Consider the following 22,930-nt stretch of genomic DNA (forward strand, 5'->3'; position numbering starts at 1 on the left):
AATTAATATTGAACTCATGGCCAACAGTACTACAACTCATGCCTAAATGAAGCTTATCTAACACACACACAGTCTTCATAAGGCACATCACAGCCTTCTTACACTTAGGAGCACTAGGTAGCACTTCAGCACTATGCGTAGGGGCCACTGACTGGGGATTGCACACAGTTTGCTATGACTGAATTTAGGATATGAAGTTGGGCATGGAGGAAAATGAGATAGGAGATGAAAAATACTGGAGTGTTTTCTTTGCATTAATCCAACAAATATTTGAGTACCACTTATGCATAAGACATTGGGGATACAGTAGTGAATAGGCTAAACAAAGTTTTTGCCCTCATGAAACCAATTCTAGTGGAAATTTGAACTAGTTAAGTTAAAGTAGATGTTGAGCCTTGTATTACAGATGAGGAATTTAGACTTAGAGCTGTCAAATGTCTAACAAATTGGGTAGCTAATAAGTTGCAGAGCAATAGCTCCAGCTAGGTCTTTTGATGCCACGTTTCTGTTTTTTTCTCAAACCTGTTGATTATTTTTATGAGAAAGGATTAGAGTAGTGAGAGCCTGGGAAAGGGAAACCAGATAGGACTTGAAGTAGACAAGACAAGAGGCTTACGGGAGTCAGAACTGAGATGACAGCATTGGGAATGAAGAGGAGGCACAGAATCATGAAGAAGAAAGAATCAGTGAGATCTGGCGATTGTCTAGCTATGTCAGGGTGCTGGGTAGGGTAGGAAGAAGGAGTTTTCAAAGGTGCTTAGAGGTTCCCAGCCTGAATTACTAGGAACATGCTAGTTACCATGTGCAGAAATCAAAGAAGATAGATGAAGACGCAGGTTCACTTTTGGATTTCTTAAGTCTGAGGTGCCAGGAGAAAGTCTAGGTGGTGCTTTCTAAAGAGTATAAAGAGATTTAAACTGTGAGACTAGTTTAATACCAAAAAAAAAAGGCCCCTGGAAGTAACTGGAGTAGATTTGAAGGAGATGAGGGACAGAGAGACAGTACAGGGCAGTAGTTAAAAGACAGAGTTGTGGAGTCCCAGGCTGAATCTCAACTCTGCATTTCCTAGCTTTTTGATCTTGGGCAAATTACTTAGCCTCTATGTAGCTCAATTTCCTCATCTATAAGAAAAGGATAATGATAGTACCTACTTCACAGGGCTGCTGTAAAAATGAAGTGATACTTGTAAAGCACTAGTATACAGTAAAAGCTCGGTATATCTAAGCCGTCGTGATGAAGTTGATGGTAAGGAGAGGAAAGGATCTTGCTAACCCACAAAGGTGTTGAGAGAACCAGTGATATTATATAAGAAAACTCATCATTGTATACCCCTGACCAGATCAAAGGAATGCACAAAGGAGTTTTTAAAATATGTTTGAGGTGATTGCAGGCATTTCATGGAAGCTGAGTGGAATTCAGAGCCTTAATAAAATCTACCTTTGCCCCTTTTTAACTCATTTACAAAGTACTTGGAACAATGGGGGGTTATAACAATGACTAAAGCCATTTATTTTATGCCTATTATATGCACAATCAAGTATATTAGTTTTCTGAAAGATGCATATCACCCCCATTTTACAGATGAGGACACAGAAACTTAGAGAGCTTAAATTTTCAAGGTTGCACAATAAATATCAATACCAGTATTTGATTCCTAAAACCCAGGTTCTTTCCCTACACCATGCTGAAAATAAAATGGAGTGACTATTAGGATTGTGTATAGGTATGTTGATGTATTTAAGCCTTCCAAAGTCATTTACTTTGCCCCAGAATTTAATTTTATAAGGGGCTTATAAAGCACTGTATCATTTGAAATTGCTCTATCCGAAATCAAATAAACTTTTTCAGGCTCTACATACAGTCCAATCTGGCTCCATCTGGCCATAAATAAAAAATCATTAGTTCTGTGCTCAGTATTCCAGGTGCTTCTGCAGACACGTGTTGCTCGCTTAAAGTCTGTATAATAACCCCATTCTAAATACAAACAACTGCAAATGTGTCTATGCACAGATTAACCTTTTCTAGACACTCCTTGTAATTTTCAAAGCCAGTGCTGGAGTTCCAGTGCAGTAGCATGTGCATCATGATGCCAGATCCCCCGGGCCTCACTGCAATGCCAGTTCCAGCTCCAGCCCCTGCCTACTTCACCCAGACCACACCCTGCTCTTCACCCAGAACCAGGACCTCAAGGACTCAGTTTTAGTGTCTTTGGCTGAATCCCAAACCTGAAGATTCTTTTGATATTTCCAAACTTATTTCACTTTCTGTCCTCTGGTTATAACAGCCTTGCGTGAACAGGCCTTCCCCAAGCACACATTTTAGACTGTGAGAACTAGAAAAGACCCTTATTTTATAGATGAGAAAACCAAGATGCGGAGAAAGAAAGTAACTTGATCAAGGCATAGAAAAAGCAAAGACACCAAAAGCAGAAATGGTTGACCCAAGTTTACATAGTCACAGAATGAGGGTAAGATATACATTTTTTTAAACAAAAAAAAGAATTGTACACATGAAGTCTGAAGTTATTTGGGATTATGTCTAATTCATCTGAATGTTCCCTAGTACAGTGCCTGGCACATAACTAAGCGACTAATACTGGTTTATTGTATATGAAAGTATGTCAGTAAAATGGTTAATTAGATTGTAGGAAACAGTTGTGCATATTAGAATGAGACAAGGAGGAAAGAGCAATATAATTGACTGACACACTAGGGCAAGGTAGGTGTTTACCTTCCTTGTGCTCCCCTGCTGCCCTCTTCCATATTGTAGCCCTTTACTGTTCTGAATTGCAGTGGGCCAATTTCTTGTGCGTCCTGCTCTAGACTCTACACTCCTTGAGGGCAGAGATAGTGACATGTTCACTGTTATATCCCAGTGCCCAGCACAGTTTCTGACATTGTAGTAAACACTCAGGAAATATTTGTCTAGTAAATAAATGAGAAGAAATAAAATATTCCTACCCATTCATGCATCTACTGTTTTTGTATTTCTCATCTCACCAGGCAGAAACTCATATATAATTTATGGTATCCTGATTGTTGAGGAAGGCAACCATATATCTATATGTATATATATTCTTTTTCAGATTCTTTTCCACTATAGATTATTACAAGATATTGAATGTAATTCCCTGTGCTATACAGTAGGTCCTTCTTGTTTATCTACTTTATATATAGTAGTGTATATCTGTTAGTCCCAAACTCCTGATTTATCCTTCCTGCCCCCCTTTCCCCTTCGGTAACAATAAGATTGTTTTCTACCTCTGTGAGTCTATTTCTGTTTTGTAAATAAGTTCATTTGTATCATTTTTTTAGATTCCACAAATAAGTGATATCATATGATATGTGACTGTCTCTCTATCTTACTTCACCTAGTGTGATAATCTCTAGGTCCATCTATGTTGCTGCAAATGGCAATATTTCATTCTTTTTTATGGCTGAGTAATAGTCTGTTGTATATGTATACCACAGCTTCTTTATCCGATCATCTGTCAGTGGACACTTAAGTTGCTTCCATGTCTTGCTATTGTAAATAGTGCTGCTGTATGAACATTGGGGTGCATGTATCTTTTCGAATTAGAGTTTTTGTCTTTTCCAGATATATGCTCAGGAGTGGGATTGCTGGGTCATATGGTAACTTTATTTTTAGCTTTTTAAGGAACGTCCAACAAGAGCCTACAATATGCTGCCTACGAGAGACCCACTTTAGGACAAAGGACGCACATAGATTGAAAGTGAGGGGATGGAAAAAGGTATTTCAGGTGTTTCTTAACAGCCAGTTGTCAGCCTCTTATTTTGACATCTCCAGCAGGACATTCTCAGAAGAATGTAGTGGAGAGGGGACTAAGCTGGGAGCCAGGCAGCCTAGGACAGAATTTTTACTCTTCCAGCCATTTGTTGTGTGATCTCAAGGAAGGTACATACTTCTCTGGGTCCTGTTTTCCTCATCTGAAATATGAAGAGATTAAGATAAGTGCTTTCTTAATCTTCTGTCAGCTCTGATACTATGTGATTCTATAATTAAATGACCTGGATATAGATAATACCTGCTCCATTGACAACTCTCTTCTGAAAACTAAAACAAAACCATTGGCTTCCCCGTCCTACTGGCTTTATTTAAGATCATCTTCTCTCACTCCTTTTATATGAGAATGTCTCTGTCCCAGGCAGTTTATGGGGACTTAAGCTTTTATTTACTGTAGCTGGCAGCTCCTATAAGCTGGGGCTTTGACAATATTTCACATTTATTTATCTGAGCCAGAGCTTAGGATCAGGTGGCAGTTAAGTCACTTAAGGTTATTCAAATGCATTGAAAATGTTGCTTAATAATTCAGAACCAGTTTTCTCTGTTTAGAGTATTAAAGATTTTTTAAATCCTTCTAATTATCCAGTTCCGACAGCAGTTTAAATAGACAGGGAAAAATCTGTCCCTTCTGAAAGGGCAACTGATGCAAACTTATTTTCAGTCCCTATGTCTGTGCAGCAGGGCTGACCGAGGTAAGGGCCAGAGAAAGTCCAGAGCTAGAAGACTTGCCTGGGTGACGTGTTGATGGTATCACTGGCAGGCTCTGCCTGCCATAGGAGTGAGGCTACGGGAAGAGGTCTGGGGATATGGCTTCTTTTGACTTTGGGTCGGTGGAGGCTTTAGGGAGGAGTGGGGAGCCTCCACTCAGTCATTCAGTAGGTCAGTCTTTCAGCAAACATTTGTTGAATTCATACTGTTGCCAGCAGTATAGTAGGCCCTGGGGATAGATAGCCAATAAGACCTCATTTATGCCCTCGGAATTCAGTGTAACTGGAGAGACAGACTCAGACAATTGCAAAATAACATGAGAGACAGAACAGACAGATAACTCAGTATGAGACTGTAGCTGATCCTTTGGGGTAGGTCCCCAGAAATGGGTTGCCTTGCCTGGTCAAAGTATAGGAGTATTATTTTAACAAAGGACAAAGTTGGCATTGCCTGTGCCTGTTTTCCAGTTTAAACACTGACCTTGAGTCTGCCAGCAGACCTTTAAGCCACCTTGTCTGAGAAGCGTAAGGGGAAGCAAAGGTATTAGTTAAGCAAATATGAATTGGCCACATGCAGGGCAGTGGAATAGGAATATGATGGAGAGACCACAGTGAACATGTATGGCCCCTTTGTCACAGGAGCCATGGCCCAGTGAATCAGAGAAGATGCTCTGTCACTTAGGCCTGGTTTGACGGGAGAAGTAGCAGTTGAGCTGAGCTTTGAAGGATGTGTAAGTTTTCAACAGGTAGAACTGGGCAGAAAGGACAGTCCAGTGGTGGAAACAACATAAGCAAAGGTTTAGAGAAGAGAAGCACAAGACATAAATGGGGAATAGCAAACTGCTCTGGTCAACTGGAGCATAAGGTCTTTGAGGGGATAGTATTTAGAGATCACAATAGTAAAGAATGTTGGGGCCAAGCCACCACCACCCTTTCAAGTTTAGGCCCAGATTTTACTTATTTGATTTCTTTTTCAAAAGAAAATAGAATAAATGTCTATTTTGTGACTTACTCCTAAAATGTTAATAAAGGCTTGCTCTGTATTTTTTGATGTTCCATGATGTACATTCTCTGGTTTGATCATTTTTTCAACAAGCACTTATGAGAGCATATAATGCACCAGATTCTTTGCTGGATGTTGGGGATACAGGAAACAGTCCTGCCTTTAAGCTATTCAGTCTTATCCAGGAGATGTTTGCATGATGACAGGCTGTGATGATGCTCATTGCAGGCCCATAAGGTGGTGCATCAGATGTCAACATCCTTGTTTAACAAACAAGGAAGTTCAGAGGAGGAAAGGTGACTTTTTCATGATCACACAGTTGGTCAGAAATAGTATGCTAGGGTTAGGAGCCAGGTGTGTGGTCGCTCAGAGGGTGCTTATTCCCTTCTCTCCTCCTCTACTCTGAGGCTTGACCTTCTGTGGACATCAGGACTGAACTGATAGGAAACAAGCATGGAGAAATTTCTGGCCAGGTAAAATGCATATCTCCAGCCACCCTCAAGTACCACTTTCTTAACATCTTCTCTCCTAAATACTTTTGTTTCTTATCACGGTACTTTTCCTTAAATCCACGAGTTTGGGAGCTGGTATAAGTTTGGCATAGTACAGACGTCCACTGGACCAACCTTCAAAGAAAACACCTGCTCTGTTCATGATTCCTGCCTTCCAGTTTCATAAGCTTTGGGTGGGTGAAATGTAATATCAAAATAGCTCAGAGAGAGCCTTGGTAACATTTAAGATATTGAACGTGCTGCATCTGGTAACTAGAAAATTTAATGATCTCCTGCTGTTTTGGTAATTGGATAAGTAAATACATCAGAATAAATCACACCAGCAAGTCTTTTGTATGTCGTTAGGGACGCAGCTCTTTTAACTCCTGTTCAAAGCTCCAGCTCTTGAGCGGTGTTTGCGTTCAGAGTTACGCACGCACCAGCTCACATGGCCCTGCTTGAGTATTAAAATGCATTCAAAATGCTTACTTTCTCCCCAGCTACTCTGCCTGAAGAGTACATCTAGTATGCCATTCCAGATCTCTGAAGCCAGGGAGAAAGGTTGTTTCCAGAAGTTTAAACTAAATAAGGCATTTTAGTCCTTCACAATCTCTCTCCAAACTGTCTTTCTGGCCATGTCTTCCACTACAGATGTGTTATGAGCCTAGCCAGAAACACCACCCATTTACAAATTGGGGGAAATGAGGTCAAAGCAAAAAGGAATTATCCTGTTGTAGTAAGGAATCATGTAAGAGTTTTAAGTAGGAGAGAGGCAGGCTCAGATACTTTGTTCAACTCTCTCTCGAGTAGCAGGAGAGACCCAGAGAGAAATGATGTATTAGAGCTTATTGGGTGTTGAATGATGTTGTCATTACAGATGAGAAATTTGGGTCTTCTGGAGAGTGAATCACTTGCTCAGGAGTATTCATGCAGAGCCAAGATTCAAAATCCACCAGAACTTTTTCTTACTGCCTCCCTAATTAGCATTTAATCCATGTCTACTGGTGATCTGGGGCAAACAATAATCAGGGTTTCTCAGAGGCTTTTTAAGCTGAAGTAGCAGTTCTAACCTGACCGGTTAACAGGTTTCTCTCCTTTCATTTGTCTCTTAGTGTCCTGTTCCAAACACAATGGTTAGTGTTGTGGACCAATCTTTTAACAGAGGTGTCCTCAGAGCCTTTTATACAAGAGCCCAGCTACCTTCCATGATACCAGCCTCTGAAAGTGAGGCATGTCCCCTCGATCATTGCTTCCCAGCCTGTGTCAGATCATCACACACACTGAAAATGTTTGTGTGCGTCATTGGAGTAATCATACCAGGTTGCTCAGGGTCAGATGCAGCTCAGCCCTGAGGATTCTGGCTGCTTTGAGGGATGAGACCAGTATCGTGGTACACCTGTAAGTGGCACACCACTAGGGCTGATCTGCACTAGATTTCTGTTGCCACACTCCAGAATCCTCACTCATGATTTGCCTATACCCTGTTTATTAAGCTTTCAGAAACAGTGAGCTTGCAAACCACTCTGTAAAGCAGGACTTCCTCTTAGTTACTTGAAATTGTGTCTTCCAGAGCCCAAGAGGGACAGGACTTCGATCTTCTTGTGTTTCTAGACTAAAGAGGCTTTCCGCCCGACCCTACCCTTCTTGGTAGAAGTCCCTCTGTTCCCTCTGGGCCTTCCCCACTAACATAGTTTAACAGTATAGTGACCAGGCTGCTCTCGCCTTATGAGATGGACTGTATTCTACCGTTGGAATATGTGTCTCTCTCAATAAACCTGCTTTCACTTTAAAAAAAAACTCGTATAGTGACCAAAACCACCATCAGGGATACCAGTGCAAGGAAAGCGTCACATTTTTTGTTTGGTGCCTAGGATCTCCCTGACAATGTGCCAAGTTTGAGGCCATTGTGACATTAGCAACACTTTAGAATTGGTATCCTCATTTAACAGCCCATCTAAAGGCACAGGCTGGGAATGAAGACTCCAGATTTGGTCCCAGATCTGCCATGAGTGCTGAGAAACATTGGGTAAGTTCTTTCCACTCACTGGGCTTTTCTTTCCCCATCTGTTACAGAGATGACCTCTAAAGACCCCTCCAGCTCTAACAATCACTAGGTCTGTGATAACTGAAGAGCTAGATGAGTGAAATTTCCCCAAATGCCTGAGGTAGTAATATACTTTGTTGTGGGGAGGTATATGCTTCAGTTACATGAAGGGATAGTCTTTCCAAGCAAGACACTTAGAATAAATAGTCTAGTGTATGACTACAGTACTAAAAGTATCTAGTGTGGTGGTTAAGAAAACAGACTTTGGAGCCAGACCTAGTTTTAAATCCTTGCTCTGTCACTTCCTGCCTGTGCAATCTTAGGCAGGTTATATAATCTCTCTGAGCTTCTATTCCTCATTTTTAAAGTGGAGGTAATAGTACCTCCCTCATAGGGTTGTGTAGTACTTATAAAATACTTGGAACAGTTAGCACCTAGTAAGCTCCTAATAAATGTTTTGGTTTTTTTAAAAAAATTATTTATTTTTGGCTGTGTTGGGTCTTTGTTGCTGCGTGCGGTCTTTCTCTAGTTGTGGGAGCGGGGGCTACTCTTCTTTGTGGTGCTCAGGCTTCTCATTGCTGTGGCTTCTCTTGTTGTGGAGCACAGGCTCTAGGTATGCGCACTTCAGTAGTTGTGGTGTGTGGGCTCAGTAGTTGTGGCTCGCGGGCTCTAGAGCACAGGCTCAGTAGTTTTGGCACACAGGCTTAGTTGCTCCGTGGCATGTGGGATCTTCCCGGACCAGGGCTTGAACCCGTGTCCCCTGCATTGGCAGGCAGATTCTTAAGCACTGCACCACCAGGGAAGTCGGTTTGTTCTTTTTTAAAGTAACAATTTTTTTTTTCTTTACTTTTTTGGCTGCATAGGGTCTTAGTTGCGGCACACGGGATCTTCATTGAGGCATGCGAGCTCAGTAGTTGTGGCGCACGGGCTTAGTTGCCCCGCGACGTGTGGGATCGTACTTCCCTGACCAGGGATCAAACCCACATTCCCTGCATTGGAAGGCGGATTCTTTACCACTGGACCACCAAGGAAGTCCCCCCAGTAAATGTTAACTGTTGTTATCATTATTATAATATGATAAAACAAAGAACAGATAGGGCAGCCTACGCCTTAGTTTTCTCTCCCTTTGTTCTTCCTTTAACTTTTCTTTCATTCTCCCTTCTTCCCAACTAAAAATGTCAAGGAAAGGGATTTTCCTGGTGGCGCAGTGGTTAAGAATCCTCCTGCCAATGCAGGGGACACGGGTTCGATCCCTGGTCCGGGAAGATCCCACATGCTGCAGAGCAACTAAGCCCATGCACCACAGCTACTGAGCCTGCGCTCTAGAGCCTGCGAGCCACAACTACTGAAGCCCGCACACCTAGAGCCTGTGCTCCGCAACAAGAAGCCACCTCCATGAGAAGCACCCCGCGCACCACAAAGAAGAGTAGCCCCCGCTCGCCAAAACTAGAGAGAGCCTATGTGCAGCAATGAAGACCAAACACAGTCAATAAATAAATTAATTAAATTAATAAACTTAATTTTAAAATTAAAAAAAATTAAAAAGTCAAGGAAAGAAAATGTTGTAGAGTCATCCTGTGCTTTGCAGCCACAGAAGACCCACCCAACCTCACTTTCTAGCACCCTAGCTGTTCTACCACACTTTAATAATGGAAAGAATAGCATGTGACACTGTTTCCTGGAAACCCTCACCCCAGTGCCGCTGCTTGTCTGTGATCCAATGAGGCAGATTGGTCCAGAAACTGCACCAGAAGCTGGGATGTAAATAAGCCAGAGTGTAGTCCCATAATGGGACCCTTCCAGATTGGAAGTTCTTTTTGGGGTTGCATTACCACCTGAAGCAAATGTAGAGGAGAAGTTGGTAGGAGCTACAACTGGTGTTGTGGAGAATGATGATGATCAATCCCTTATGTTCGCAAAAGACTTTACAGTTACCATAGCCTTTTCACACCCTGATCAGCACATGACCAGCAGGTTGGCTCTTAAGGTCTCCCTCTGATACTTTGTGGGTGTAACTGCCCTCTTTAAGGATTCCCAGCTCATCAAAAGGTGTTTAAAGAAAATGGACAATTAGCTATTAGAACCAAGTTGACAGTAACGAAAATTAGCCTATGTTCCTGTGGGGAACAGCAAATCCTGTGCCACAACAGGGACATGAGCCAGGACAGCCACTGAATGCCTGCTTTCTTTATGGCCAAGGGAAAGCCTTTTAGTCACATTAACTGTCCCCCGTTTAGAAGTAGGATCAGAGGTTAAGAGGCAGTGAAGGGCAGTGCATCAGATACAGGCTAAATGCTCACAAACCTGGGTGCAAATTCCAGAATTATCTTTCCTACCTACCTACTCGGGCAAGTCCCTTAACCATTTTTGACCTCAGAAAATTCATCTATAAAATGAGAATAGGGGCTTCCCTGGTGGCACAGTGGTTGAGAGTCCGCCTGCCGATGCAGGGGACACGGGTTCGTGCCCCGGTCTGGGAAGATCCCACATGCCGCGGAGCGGCTGGACCCGTGAGCCATGGCCGCTGAGCCTGCGCGTCCGGAGCCTGTGCTCCGCAACGGGAGAGGCCACAGCACTGAGAGGCCCGCGTACCGCCAAAAAAAAAAAAAAAAAAAATAGAGAATAATAGGAGTACTTATCTCATAGGATTGTTGTGACCATTTAATTAGGTAATATATGGAACAACTAGTATAGTTCCTGGCACTTATAAAATGCCAAACAAATGGTAACTTTTTTGGTAATGATGACATTAACAATTATTTTTTAAACTTGTAATATTTAATATGCATGTTTTATAACAAAATATGTTACTCATAGCTTACCAAAAAGATTAGTTGTTCTCCCAAGTTTAAAGTAAATGCTAATTTTGAACAAAACCAAGGGCAGATATATTCAGCTTTACTATAATACGGGAATTTACATATGCAGCCTTTGTGCTGCCTCATAGAGTAGAAGGAGCTCAGGATTTGAGTGAGGAGACCTGAGCTCCACCAATTTCTAGCTGTATGACCACGTGTGATTAATGTCCCTATTTGAGTTTTGGTGTTCTCATCTGCAGAAATGAGGATCAATTAGTCCAGTCTCTTAGGATAGCTCTAAGGTTTAGATAATATATGTGAGAGTACTTTGAAAGCTTGTTAGCACTGAATAATATTTCATTGTCTGGATGTTCCAGTTTACTTATCCATTCACTTACTGCAGGACATCTTGGTCGCTTCCAAGTTTTGGCAGTTGTGAATAAAGGTGCTTATTAAACATCTGTGTGCAGGTTTTGTTGTGGACCTTAGATTTTCAGCTTCTTTGGGTGAATACCAAAGAGTGCGATTACCAAATTATGTAGTAAAAATATGGTTAATTTGGTAAGAAACCACCAAACTGTCTTCCAAAGTGGCTATGCCATTTTGCATTCCCACTAGCAATATATGAGTGTCAGCATTTGGTGTTGTCAGTGTTCTGGATTTTGGCCATTCTAATAGGTGTGTGGTGGTATCTCATTGTTGTTTCAAGTTGCATTTCCCTGATGGCATATGATGTGGAGGAGCATCTTTTCATATGTTCATTTGCCATCTGTAGATCCTCTTTAATGAGGTGTCTTTAAGGTCTTCAGCCCATTTTTTAATTGGGTTGTTCATTTTCTTATTGTTGAGTTTTAGAGTTCTTTGTGTATATATATATATTTTTTTTTCCTCTTTTAAATATTTATTTATTTATTTATTTATTTTTGGCTGTGTTGGGTCTTCGTTGCTGCGTGCAGGCTTTCTCCAGTTGTGGCGAGCAGGGGCTACTCTTCATTGCGGTGCGCAGGCTTCTCATTCTGGTAGCTTCTCTTGTTGTGGAGCATGGGCTCTAGGTATGCAGGCTTCAGTAGTTGTGGCACAAGGGCTTCAGTAGTTGCGGCTCACGGGCTCTAGAGCATAGGCTCAATAGCTGTGGCTCACGGGCTCTAGAGCGCAGTCTCAGTAGTTGTGTCGCACGGGCTTAGTTGCTCCTCAGCATGTGGGATCTTCCCAGACCAGGGATCAAACCCGTGTCTCCTGCATTGGCAGGTGAATTCTTAACCACTGAGCCACCAGGGAAGTCCCTTTGTATATTTTGGATAATAGCTCTTTATCAGGTGTGTCTTTTGCAAATATTTTCCCCCGGTCTGTGTCTTGTCTTCTCATTCTCCTGACAGTTTCTTTGGCAAAGTTTTTAATTTTAATGAAGTTTAGCTTATCAATTATTTCTTTCATGAATTGTGCCTTTGGTGTTGTATCCAAAAAGCCATCACCTTACCCAAGGTCATCTATATTTTCCCCTATGTTATCTTCTGGGAATTTTATAGATTTGTGTTTTACATTTAAGTCTACAATCCATTTCGAGTTAATTTTTGTGAAGGCTGTAAGGTCTGTGCATCTAGATTCATTTCTTTGCATGCAGATGTTCAATTCCAAAATCAATTGTTGAACCTAGCATTTTTTCTAAATGTGAAAATATTAGATCTAGACTTTCCTTTATTCAATTTCAAAATAAAAGCTTACCTTAGCAAAATTAAATAAAATAAAAAGGATTGATAATAATACCGACCCTACAAGATTTTGATTTAATGTTTGTGTAAATATCTTACGAACTATAAAGTACTATTCACATATTGCTGCTACTGTTATTTTTAGTATTACTCAGCTCCTGCCCTCAAGTAGCTCCCAGCCTAGGAGTAGTGTTATATTTATGCTCAGGTATTTTTTTTTAAGTGAGAAGCAGAATAGTGTGACTAGAAGGAACCCCAAAACAGAAGTCAGAAACGGGTAGAATACTGAACTTATCAACTGTGTGATCAGGGCCAAGTCACTTGACCTCTCTGAGCCTCAGGTTGCCCACTTGTGAAATGAAGGGGTTGGACTATATGGGATTCAAGGAGCTTTCCCACCCTAACATTCTGGGACTCACTCAGAGTGAGTGAGTGAATCTGTCACATTGATTAACATTTTTCTCAGCAGCAATGTTATACTTTTTCAGGGAAAAAAACAAAACTGAAGCCCAGGGAAATAATAGAAGTACGATGTACATGAAAAGTTCGAACTGCTGAGAAAAGGGACCTAGAAAAGAATAACTCTCTTTGGCAAAGAACATGTCCCGTTTTTGTTAACACAGACAAGTTTCACAAAGCCAATTTACTAAAATACTTAGGTTTCCTAAGTATCATATAACGAATAAAATGTCAAGAAGGTTGACTTTCCTTTTCTAACATAGACAAAGTTAGGCCATACCTCTTATCTGAGAATGCCCCTCCTCCCCACCAGGGAGTCCCAAAGGGTGGGTTTCTCTGTTGATTTAGAAAGTCAATAATTCAGTAAAATCCCAAGTAAATGGCAGAACATAAGCTCAGATTGCGTTTCTGTATTCGTATTTTATAAACATTTCAGGATTTTTTCCTTGACCCTTGACCTTTTGCCATTCTTAAAGTGAAGATCTTATGTCGCAGGAGCTTGCTTAGAAAACAGCCTCAGGGTCATCTCATCCAACTTCTTTCTCTGTGTGGACTCTACTCTTAGCAGCACCTCTGGCAAAATAGTCCAGTAGTTAAACATATGGATTCCAAAGCTAGATTGCTATGATTCACATTCTGGCTCTACACTTAACAACTTTGAGACCTTGAGCAAGTTTTTAATTTGTTCCGTGGTTCAGTTTCCTCATCTATAAAATGGGAATAATAATTATACCTACATCAGAGGGTTATTATGAAAATTAAATTCTTTTATAAATGTTAAGTGCTTGGAATATGCCTGGTACAAATTAAATTCTCAATAAATATTAGCTTTATCATCATGATCTTCCACAAATAAGCCCCTATTTGAATGCTTCTAAGGACAGCAGAGAGTGCCCTCACCTCTCCCCTCCCTACCCCTTTATTTGCCCAAGGTAGCCTGTCAACATGTAGGCCAGAAGCATTCTGGTTATCATGAGCTTTGGAATCAGATGGACTTGAGTTTTAAACCTTATTCTATCTGCAACCTTGAGCAAGATAACCCATGGTATCTTCAACTTTAAAATGGCAATAATACATACTTCGTTCGGCTGTTTTGAGGACTAGTTAAGGTATTTTATATAAAGTACTTAGCATGGTTCCAGCTACACGGAGGCACTAAATACAACTGGCCCTTGAACAACATGGATTTGAACTATGGAGGTATGCTTACATGTGGATTTTTTTCAGTAATAAATACTACAGTACTACACCATTCGTAGTTGGTTGAATCTTGGATGTGGAACCCCACGTACAGAGGAACCACCAATTTGGAGGAACTGCATATATGGAGGGCTGACTATAAGTTATATGTGATTTTCAATTGCTTGGAGGGGTGGTGCCCCTAACCCCCAGGTTGTTCATGGGTCAACTGTAATTGATGGTTGCTACCATGATGATGATGACGAAGAAGAACAAAAAGAAAATACAAGACAGGAGGGGAAGGAAGAAAGGTAAAAGAAAGAGAAGTAGTAGCCACACCAGCAGCTGCTGCTTTGTGAAAACGTTTTTCTGACCAGCTGAGTTCTGCTCCCCTACAATTTTACCTCACCAGTCTCAGCTCTACCCACTGGAACTGCAGTAGGTAGAGGACTGCAGGACTCTGTCTACCTGTCCTACTTGCCAGCCCTTCAAACATTCAAAGAGGACTGACACAGCCCTCTCCCTGCCCCTATAGCAGCAGTGCCCTCTCTCAGGAAGACATATCCCATTTTTCAGATGTGTCTTAGAAAACATGGTTTTTAACCATGTTTTTAACCTCCTAACAGGAGGTCCCTCCTGGCACACTCCCCATCCTTCCTGAATGGGGCCCAGAACACTGCAGGATCGTTTCACAATATGGCCACTCACAATATAGTGTCCTGCATCTCCCTAGGTTCCCTACAGTTTCTCTGTTCACTCCAGGCAGATGAGAATGGAAACAAAAATTGTCCTTGTTCACTTTAAATTTCTGTCTGAAATGACCTTCAAAGAAAAAAATTGCTTGTGATACGAGGCACCAGAGGGAGCAGCCCCAACAAAGCCATCTTTAATGTGAAGCAGCCCATTGATGGCACAGCCCCACTGAAGCTATAGAAGGGGGTCTCCAGATACTGAGACATTACCCTATCAGGGAAAAGGGAGCCCTTCTGCTGAGCAGCAAGATGGAAATAGGAGAGACAGCCTAGTGCAGGCCTGGGTTCCCGGAGACTTTGGGGAAAGAGCTCCAGCTGAAGTTAGACAGACTAGGGCCCTACCCAAGGCAACACTCCAGCCAGTAATGGCTGCTACCAGCTGAGCACTTACTGGTTCAGTCTCTGTACCAGAGCCTTCATCAACATTATTCCATTTAACTAGCACAACCTATAAAAGAGAAACTGATTATTCCCATCTTACAGGTGGGAAAACTGAGGCTCTCAGGTTGTATTACCTCATCAAGGTCATATAGGTAGTAAGTAACAGAGCTAGAGTTTAAATCTTAGTTGCTTCACTCTTTTTTACTATCAATATTATACCGTATAGACAGACCCTCACTAACTATGTGGCCTTAAACAAGTGGCAACCATGCTGAGCCTCAATTTTGTCAACCTTGCATGGTTGCTTAGGGATTAAATGAAATAACATATTTAAAGTACCTGGCATGTAATAGGTGTCCAAGAAATTCTAGTTTTCTCCTTCTCAAGTCCCAGCTCTCCCACTTAAAGTGACTGGGGGAAATCACTTAACTTTTCTCAGACACAGTGAAAACTGGATGTGTTTTCTGAACATCTAACCTTGCATATTGACAACATGGCAACAAGGCTCCAACCTGCCCACCTCTTTTGCTTCCTAGCATATCTTTTTGCCAGTATGCACAGCTCTGGCAGTATGATTTTGGTTTCTCCCAGCAAACATCATATTTACGAACCACAAATAACAAAGTAGAAGATGCCGTAAGAGCTCTGGCATGTTAATTAAGAACAATAGCAGAAGCAGCTGGGCAGAAAATGCCAATGAGTCAGAAGCAGAGGCAGCGTAGCTCTGTTTGTTGACAGAAGCCAGCAGAGTGTTGTATGTTAATTGGGGAAGTGGGTAAACATTTGCCAACAGCTTGCCCCCGGGTGCATTGGAAAACAGACAGCAGGCTAGGCCCTCCCCACCACCTTGCCTGCCCATCTGCCCAGAGCCCAAGAGATACCAGTAGAGCAGCCTTGCTATGGGTTCCTTATAAGCACAGAGGTTTCTGGAGGCAGATGTATCTCCTTAATGACCCTCCTGGGCATACCAGGTTTCCATCTGGATACAGTCAAAGATAGTGTTCCTCCTTCAGCTCGCCAGCCTGCCGGTGACACTCAGGCCCCTAGGGCATCCCCTCCCCATCCCCTGGAGAAGACAGTGGAGCCATCTCATTAGGTGTGGCTTGAGTTGAGCAGAGGACAAGATTGTCCATCTCAGGTGCTATAGTCTCTGCCCAGGGGCCCTGAGCTCCTGTACATGTCTGACAGAGCAGACTGCCTGGCCTCCCATCATGCACACTTGGAGCTGTCCATTTATCTGTGTGTCTGTTGTCCATCCTTACAGTTGCTCACATACACGGCCGCCCTCATTGAACACCTACTCTGTGCCAGACCCTGTGCTAATTATTTATTTTTTCTCACTTAATCCTCACATCAGTCCTACAAGGTTGATACCAACTCCAAAGCCACAAAGCTAATAGCCAACACAGCTGTGATTTAAACCAGAATCTTTCTGGTTCCAAAGCCCGTTGTCCTAGTATTTCTCAGCTTTTTAAAATTTGTGTTCCCTTTAGGACATTTTTGGTTTTTTTCTCTCACTCTCAGATTTAGAAAACCTCCACATCACATCCTTGCCCCTGACCTAGGAGGCCATAAACCTAATGTAGCGTTCCTATATGATTAACATATCCCAAATGAGCCAAGAAGATTTTGTCTAGCTTTATTCTCTCTATAGTTCATATTATAAAATAATTATTTTTCTATTTCTAAAATATAAAGTCATATTATGAACTTGACTCATTTTTTGGAACTAAATATCTTCACCACCATCAACAAGGAGACTGTGATATGCCTCCCTAGGGAGCCTCTCCTCAGCAGGGGAGATACTCATCTTTGGGCACGGCGGGATGGGCACTCTCTAGTTTACTACAGGTATGTTTAGTGGAAGATCAGCCCCCAAAGCTTAGCTCTTTCCCACCAAGCAGAAAAGGCCCTCCCTGCTGTCAGGAGTTAACCAAACACGGGTCCCCAGCAATGCCAGTGAGTTGTTTGGTAACCAGTACCCTTTCCTAAGACCCTCCTGTTCTGCTGGCCAAGCTGAGCTGTACAGGAAGCAGTGGGCCTCCACCTGCCCTGAGGTCAAATGCTAGTTCTTCCACTAAACTATGAGACTTGACCTCTCTGAGCCCTGGTTTCCTCGGTTATAAAATGAGAGTAACAGGACTTGGTGGCGCAGTGGTTAAGAATCCGCCTGCCAATGCAAGGGACATGGGTTCGAGCCCTGGTCTGGGAAGACCCCACATGCCGCGGAGCAACTAAGCCCGTGTACCACAACTACTGAGCCTGCGCTCTAGAGCCTGTGAGCCACAACTACTGAGCCCGAGTGCCACAACTACTGAAGCCCGCACACCTAGAGCCTGTGCTCCACAACAAGAGAAGCCACCACAATGAGAAGCCCGCACCCCACAACAAAGAGTAGCCCCCGCTCGCCACAACTAGAGAAAGCCGGCGTGCAGCAACGAAGACCCAACGCGGCCATAAATAAATAAATAAATAAAAATTTTAAAAGCTTATTAAAAAACAGTAAAAAAAATATAAATTAAGATTTTTCTAAACAAATGGGAGTAACAACACCTACCTCACAGGTTATTTTGAGGATCAAATTGAGATAAGAGATGTGAAAATGCTCGTGCCTGTGCAAAGTAGGCTCAAAATCAATGTGCAGGATAAGATCTGAATGCCACGAGAGAAAATAGTGCTTCTTCCAGTCTTTTTGAGTATGTGTTTTCTTTCTTTTTAGGTAACCCAGCTGGACCCAAATAAATCATTATTGGAGGTAAAGTTGTTCCCTCAAGAAACGCTTTTCCTTGAAGCAAAAGAGTAAACATGGCCCAGCAGTGGAACCAGCCGTTCCTTGACAAGCCAGAGGCCTGCATCAGGAGAAGGGCACCTCGCCAAGCCACCTACACGCTCGTCTCACTCAATTCAGTGTCACACTTCTGCCTCTTGCAAGATTGCTGGAAAAAAGTAATAATAAACATAGCTACTTAACATTTCCCATCCACGAGTATATGTTCCCAACCCTCATTGTAGAGAACTATAGCTCTGCCTCTCTTACCCCCTTCACCTCGCCCTCGTTCAGTGACTAATGCGCTGCTGAAGTGTGAGTGATCATGAAGTAGGATTTTTACCTCTCCAGTGCCCATCTTCCCCACAGTGTCTGGGACAGTTCTGTCTGACCTGTGACACCAAGCTGCTCTGTATTTGATGTGTCTCATTGAGCCAGGGCTCATACACCTCTGCCTTTTTCTTTTGATGACTGAATTTCTACTTTGTCACCTAATTTTAAGAGGCAGGGGGAAAAGGTCAAATGGGACTTCTTGGCATGGAGATTAAACATTGTTGTAGGAAAAAAAGATATCATTTTTGTTGATACTTCCTGACTTCTTTACTAAGACGTAAGGTTGTGTTTGAGGACTGCATTTGACATATATGCAAGATATTCATTTACTGCTCCTGCCTTGGGTCCCCAGGTTCCATCCAGGAGGTATATGCTGTTCCATTACAGTGTAAGAAACTATTTAAGCTTGCAATGTGAATGTTGAGATAGTGTGAAGAGGACCAGTACCAGGACTTCAGTATCTGGCCCAGCTGCAGGAAGCTGCTGTTAGGTTTGCATCTGGGCAGTTAGAACCTCATGGATACCAGCTCCCAGGTTGCTCGTCCATCAGTGTACACTGAACACAGCTCTCTCCTGCTTTCTGCTCCCATCACGCATTTGGACCTTGTCACTGGGTGCTTTAAGCACCTTGACTGTCACCAAAATCTGATCAGCCACCCCATGGACTCAGCCCAGCTGTCATAAGGAACTGGTTCCACTATCTCATCCTTTTAATGTTTCAGTATTAGATGGTAGACTCCCATCTCAAATGAAAGGGATCTCATTCTATGGCTGAAAATTCTGACTTCATATATTTAAGAGAGCAAACTTAGGGGCTTAGCTCAGAAGACACGTGTTGCCTGAACTTGCATATAATAATTTGGGATGATTTAGTAAATGTGGATTCTTGTTAATCTATGGATTTGGGCTTCAGAGTTTAGTTCATGGAAGCACTGTTTATACCTTCACCGCCAATGAGTTCTTTTCAGTCTTGAAATGTTTCTCCGTATCTGTTTTTGCGTCCCCTGTGGTCTCTATCCTAGGGTTTGGGATCCTGATTTAACATTTTGTACTTGTCCAAAAGAGTCTGAGTGCTGGGCTTTTTCCCCCTGGCCCAAGCCAAGGGGTTCTCAGAAGACTCTAACCATGGCCTGAGATATGCCTGGTCATTTTCCATCTGCCCAGAAGTAGGCATTGGCCAGGAAAATTCCACCTTGTGTCTTTTCTCTGACACTACAACCAGGGACCTCCCCTGAACACTCTCTTCAAAGAATGTGTTTCTAACAGACTAGTGCTACATCTGCCTGGGTGCAGACCTTCTCTGGCCCCAGGGGTCTCTCCAGGGAGGCTGAAAGGAAAAGATACCCAAAGTGGGGGAGTTCAACCTGAGCACTTCCAGTCCAGCTCCACTCCCACCTTCCTAAACTAATGGCCCCACGAGACAGTCATTTCCAATGCTACAGATGCACTAGGGCACCAGCTTTTCTTTTTCCAGGGAGACCGTGTTCTGTAGCTGCCGTAGAGAAGCCACAACCCCGAACTCAGGCCATACTCAGGAACAGCAGCAATGTGTGGGTGGGGATTGGAGAGACACGACTCTGAATTCACTTTCATGTTTAACCTGTTCCATCTAATTTGGGTTTGACGTCATCATATTGTTTCCCCCATCATCTTCGCTTCTGCATTCCAATAATACAGACTTTACTCTGAAACCAATTTCATAAAAGTTATTAAACGCTACTTGAATGTGCATGAAGTTTACACACCCTTTTTCAACCCTGCCTTGGAAGGTTCTTTCTCAGTCCCATGAAATCCTATCCTATGGGCCCCTTTGCTAGGAAAGGCCTCAGCTAATTATCACTGTTCACTCATACCATTCTGTTCTACTGAGCTCCAGAACAGAAGGCCAGAGCAATTTTATGCCCTTTCTTACAAATACAACATTAAAATGACTTATATAAAGTTAGGATCCAAGAAAAGCATTAAGTGCCTTTCTATCACCACAAAAATAGCAAAGTCCTTTGTAATTCTTCCTCCTACCTTTACACTTCCTTGGGCTTTATATCCCAGCCTCCAGACACAGAAATGTGTCAATCAGAATGTGTGCTCTGTGTTCTTATGCCCAGCTGTCTGGAATGAAGTTCCAGGGCTGCTGTCATCCCTGCCCCATTCCAGTTCACTCCTCTGTGTTTCTTGGATTATCACTTGTATGTTTGGAGCATCCGTTTGAAGGTTTGAGGAAGTATTGCCAATTTCCCACCGCCTCTCAGAAGGTGCCGTTTGGGGGAGTTTTCTGGTCTGCTATGTTGTCATGCTCTGGCACCACTAGTTTTATGGGACATACAGGTGTTCGTCTTTGAATTGCAAGCATCTGAATGAAGTCTGAGTTCTTTTATGGAATCTTTCCTTTTCAGTGTAGGAGAATAGGAATCAGGCTTTTATGGATTTTATTGGTGACATTAAAAACATAAAATAAGTTTGTGGTTGCATTAAAATTGCTACTCCCAAAGCTAGACATGCTGAGTTGAGTGTGCTGGTCAATGACATGGGTTTTAAAGAGGTTGCAGAACTCTGGCAGATTTCCCCAAAAGCATGAAAGTTGTTCATTTGGTTGTGAGAAGGGGTCTTAATTGTCGTAAGCAAGCATCTCTGATTGGCACACTTCCATCATTCCTCTCAGCCCCTCATCCAACCAGTCCTGGATCCCACAGGCAGATGGAACATGGAATCCTGAATTCAGTCCAGGAGTAACTCACATGGGCACTGCACTTTATAGTCCAAGTGACCCTTCCACATGCTTAGCCCATTTGATCCTTTTTAAAATTCTTGGAGGCAGATCTACACACACACACACACACACACATACACACACACTCCAGAGACCTCAGTGTCTTTCAGTTTGAAACTTGGTTCTGCCACTTAATAGCTGTGTGACGTTAAGGTGAGTAACTTCTCTGAACCTCAGTGCCCTGATAACATTCACACAGCACTTTGCAGTTTACCACACCTTCCACACCGACATCACAGTCCACTGCAGTGAGAGAAGCAGGGCAGGCATGATCATTCCATATTTGTACATGAGGCTCAGAGGGTAGGTACTTGCCTGAAGTCACACAATGTCAGTAGAAGAATCAGAACTCAAGCCCCAGGCTCTGACTTTCAGGGCCACAACTATTCTATAAAGAACCTCTAAGTTTCATGTCCAAGAATGGATCTTAGAATCCCCTACAATTGTATACAAAAAGTTAGATGTGTACTTTTCTAGGAGGAGAGTCTGTATTTCTCAGATTCTCAGTGGGTTCAACTGACCCGCCAAACTTAACAGCCACCACTTACATTATGCAAACAACATCAGACCATTTGGGAAGTTGAATTTGTCCATTCTTCTTCTCATCAAGCCATTTTTTTTTTTTTATCTAAAAGCCGCAAAGAGGGTGAGATGCAACAACTAGGCTTTCTTGCCTTGAACCTCTCTCTACATTTAGTGCTTCTCCCTTGTCTCACATAATCTGCTTTGGAAGATAACCCTTAACAAGCCCAACTGGCCATATAGCTCTTGCATTTTGAAAGTGTGCTCTGAAAGGAAACACCAAAAAAGAGACTTGCTCTCCAGTCTTCAGTCCATTAACTCTTAGCTTGCACACTGTCTATTAGTTGTGGTTCTCGGCTTTGAGAGGTGACATAATGCGTGGTTAAGAGAATAGCCTCTGGAGCCTTATTGCCAGGGTTCAAGCCACTCCACCACTTACTCGTGTGCCCTTGGGAAGTCACCTCACCTTCCTGCGCCTCAGCTTTTTAGCTATAAAATGGATAATAACAGTACCTGGTTGATAAAGTTGTAGAGATTCAATGAATTAACACTTAACTGTTAGCTAACATGTAAAGCAGTTAGAACAACTACTATCTGGTCTGCAAACTCATGGGATTACAAAAGGAAAAGAGAATGGGTGATGACAGCAGTGAGAAGTGGAAGTTTATGGGGGAGGACACAGAAAACATGAAAAGCAGTTACAAGAAGTCCAGGAGCACTGCTCTAGGGCCCTTCAGGGAAGGTCAAAGAACCCTGCACAAAGTGTCACTGCATTACTGGTGTCCATAAGGATCATCCCGGGGCATCATGGGAAGGAGGAAGGGAGCGGAAGACTAACTTACTGAGCACCCAGGATAAGCCCGGTACCGTGCTTGGAGCATTACATATGTTACCTCCTGTAACCCCGCAACAGCCTGCTGGGTGGGTGATCTTGACCCCATTTTGAAGAGGCAACAGGCCCAAAGAGGTGAAGTGACTTGCCCAAGTTCACAGCTAGTAACGAGCAGAGCAGAGTCTGGGACCCAGACCTTTGACTCCAAAGCTCCTGCTGTGTTTATGACGATGCAGTGCTACCTTCAAGGAAATTATGACATAACTAAGGCATTTCAAATAGTAATTACAATAACAACATCTTTTAAATGTTGGAGGATGCTAAAAGGGATAAAAAGTCAGTTTTATAGAAAACTCAGCTTTCCAAAAATGACTCATTCCCC

General features: G+C 42.6%; 1 protein-coding gene across 1 annotated transcript in view; it reads left to right on the forward strand.

The window, feature by feature from the left end:
• Nucleotides 1-18,307, forward strand: part of FAF1 (Fas associated factor 1) — a 499,303-nt gene extending 480,996 nt beyond the window's left edge. The window contains exon 19 of the mRNA XM_082834106.1: nucleotides 18,047-18,307. Within this exon, the coding sequence (XP_082690232.1) occupies nucleotides 18,047-18,130 (84 nt within the window). The 3' untranslated portion in view covers nucleotides 18,131-18,307. The remainder of the gene's footprint in view (nucleotides 1-18,046) is intronic.
• The last annotated feature ends 4,623 nt before the right edge of the window (nucleotides 18,308-22,930 follow it).

This window comes from Leucopleurus acutus (genome assembly GCF_964270905.1).
Source record: "Leucopleurus acutus genome assembly, chromosome: 2".
In the NCBI taxonomy this organism is placed as follows: domain Eukaryota; kingdom Metazoa; phylum Chordata; class Mammalia; order Artiodactyla; family Delphinidae; genus Leucopleurus; species Leucopleurus acutus.